Source organism: Habropoda laboriosa, unplaced genomic scaffold (assembly GCF_001263275.1).
Source record: "Habropoda laboriosa isolate 0110345459 unplaced genomic scaffold, ASM126327v1 scaffold5, whole genome shotgun sequence".
In the NCBI taxonomy this organism is placed as follows: Eukaryota; Metazoa; Arthropoda; class Insecta; order Hymenoptera; family Apidae; genus Habropoda; species Habropoda laboriosa.
This window is the reverse complement of record NW_017100161.1, coordinates 2,941,980-2,943,514: the sequence shown is the minus strand read 5'-3', so window position 1 is coordinate 2,943,514 and position 1,535 is coordinate 2,941,980. Positions and strand designations below refer to the sequence as shown.

General features: G+C 36.4%; 1 protein-coding gene across 1 annotated transcript in view; it reads right to left on the bottom strand.

Moving 5' to 3' along the window:
• The window catches only part of LOC108577494 (eukaryotic translation initiation factor 4B-like), a gene marked incomplete at its 5' end in the record, with an annotated part of 2,367 nt that extends 837 nt beyond the window's left edge, over nucleotides 1-1,530 (bottom strand). The window contains 6 exons of the mRNA XM_017940655.1: nucleotides 3-175; nucleotides 245-484; nucleotides 567-795; nucleotides 890-997; nucleotides 1,081-1,262; nucleotides 1,470-1,530. Coding sequence (XP_017796144.1) covers nucleotides 3-175; nucleotides 245-484; nucleotides 567-795; nucleotides 890-997; nucleotides 1,081-1,262; nucleotides 1,470-1,530 — 993 coding nt within the window. The remainder of the gene's footprint in view (nucleotides 1-2; nucleotides 176-244; nucleotides 485-566; nucleotides 796-889; nucleotides 998-1,080; nucleotides 1,263-1,469) is intronic.
• Between the last annotated feature and the right edge of the window lie 5 nt (nucleotides 1,531-1,535).

Genomic DNA, 1,535 nt, shown 5'->3' with positions numbered 1-1,535 from the left:
GCAGCACCAAATATATTCGTCGAAGAAACGTTTGAAGGAGCAGGTGGAGCTGCAGCAGGCTGCTGCTGCTGCTGTTGTTGCTGTTGCTGCTGTTGTTGTTCCTCTTTTGCAGCACCAGCTTCAATAGGTTTTGTACGAGGCTGCAGCTGCAATTTCGGCCTGGTTCTTGGTTCCGCTGTAATGTTTATCATTTCATAGTAGATACATTTATTTTGTATTTATTATATAATTAGGTAATATGCACGTTTACTGTCTGTAGTAGTGGGCCTTCCTGGTTTACGTTCCCAATCAAAATCTCCATAATTACGACGCGGACCAAAGCTGCTTCCTTTATCTCCTCCTTCTCGATCTCTGCTACCTCTATCAAAACGAGTCCATTCTTTTTCTTTATCATCATCTCTAAAGCCACCTCTGTCTCTAAATGTTGGTCTTCCTCTGTCACTGCTTTCACGCCATGCACCAGGCTTGTTATCATAATCAGAACCTAATTGATAAATATATTAATTATATAATTTTCATTGTATTAATTACAAGTACACACGAGGATTATTGCTATATAAACATACTTTCACGATCATCTCTATTGTCTCTTCTGTCTCTGTTGTCATAACGACTTCGATATGAGTCTCCTTCTGATGGTGGATTTTCATCTCGTGGACCGCTTCTCCAATCTCCGGACGTACGTTCAGGATCATCATAATTATCTCTACGATTATCTCGGCCCATTCGTCCACCGCGACGATCATCATTAACACTATTTGAAACATCAATACGTACTCTTCTTGTCTTCATAGGCTATGGACATGATAATTTGTGGTACATAATAATGGTTTTCCATTAAGTTTCATTAAAGATTGCTTCAAATTATGATATAAATACTCAAACTTACTGTATTAGATAAACAAAGGGCATCAATTAAACTTTGACGATCTTCAAACTCAACATATCCATATCCCTTAAGTTTGTTAGAATCTTTTGGTAGACGTATATTAGCAATCTAAAGAATGGTAGCAATCTAAGTTAACATAATCAAATACATTGTATAGGGTACATCAGATGTATGTACTTTTAAACACTAACCTTCATGTCTACAAAAAATTCTGTCAGATATGCTTCATCCACTTCATAAGGAAGATTAGAAAGATATGCTACATAAGGTGGATTAGTAGGAATATCTTCATCTGCAACACGAGGACCTCGTGCAGCTCTTGGAGCAGTAGGCAAAATCACTGGTTCTTTGCTGCTTCTTGATGAAAATCCTTCTATCACAAAACAATAGGTGATGTATTTTGAAGCATATTTCATAATGTACACTTGAAATATACTTCTTCAATGATTATTTCGTGATTTTACAATACTTTTAAATATTTGTCTACATTTCACTCATATGTATGTACACATAGCCAAGGATTTTATAAGAGCTTAAGGATAAAGTATAAGAAACTAAGAAATAAACAAATTTATTTTACCATGCTCTTCTTCCATTTCATCAATCCAGCTGCTCAATGGTTTTACTGGCACAGTGGGTGTTCCAC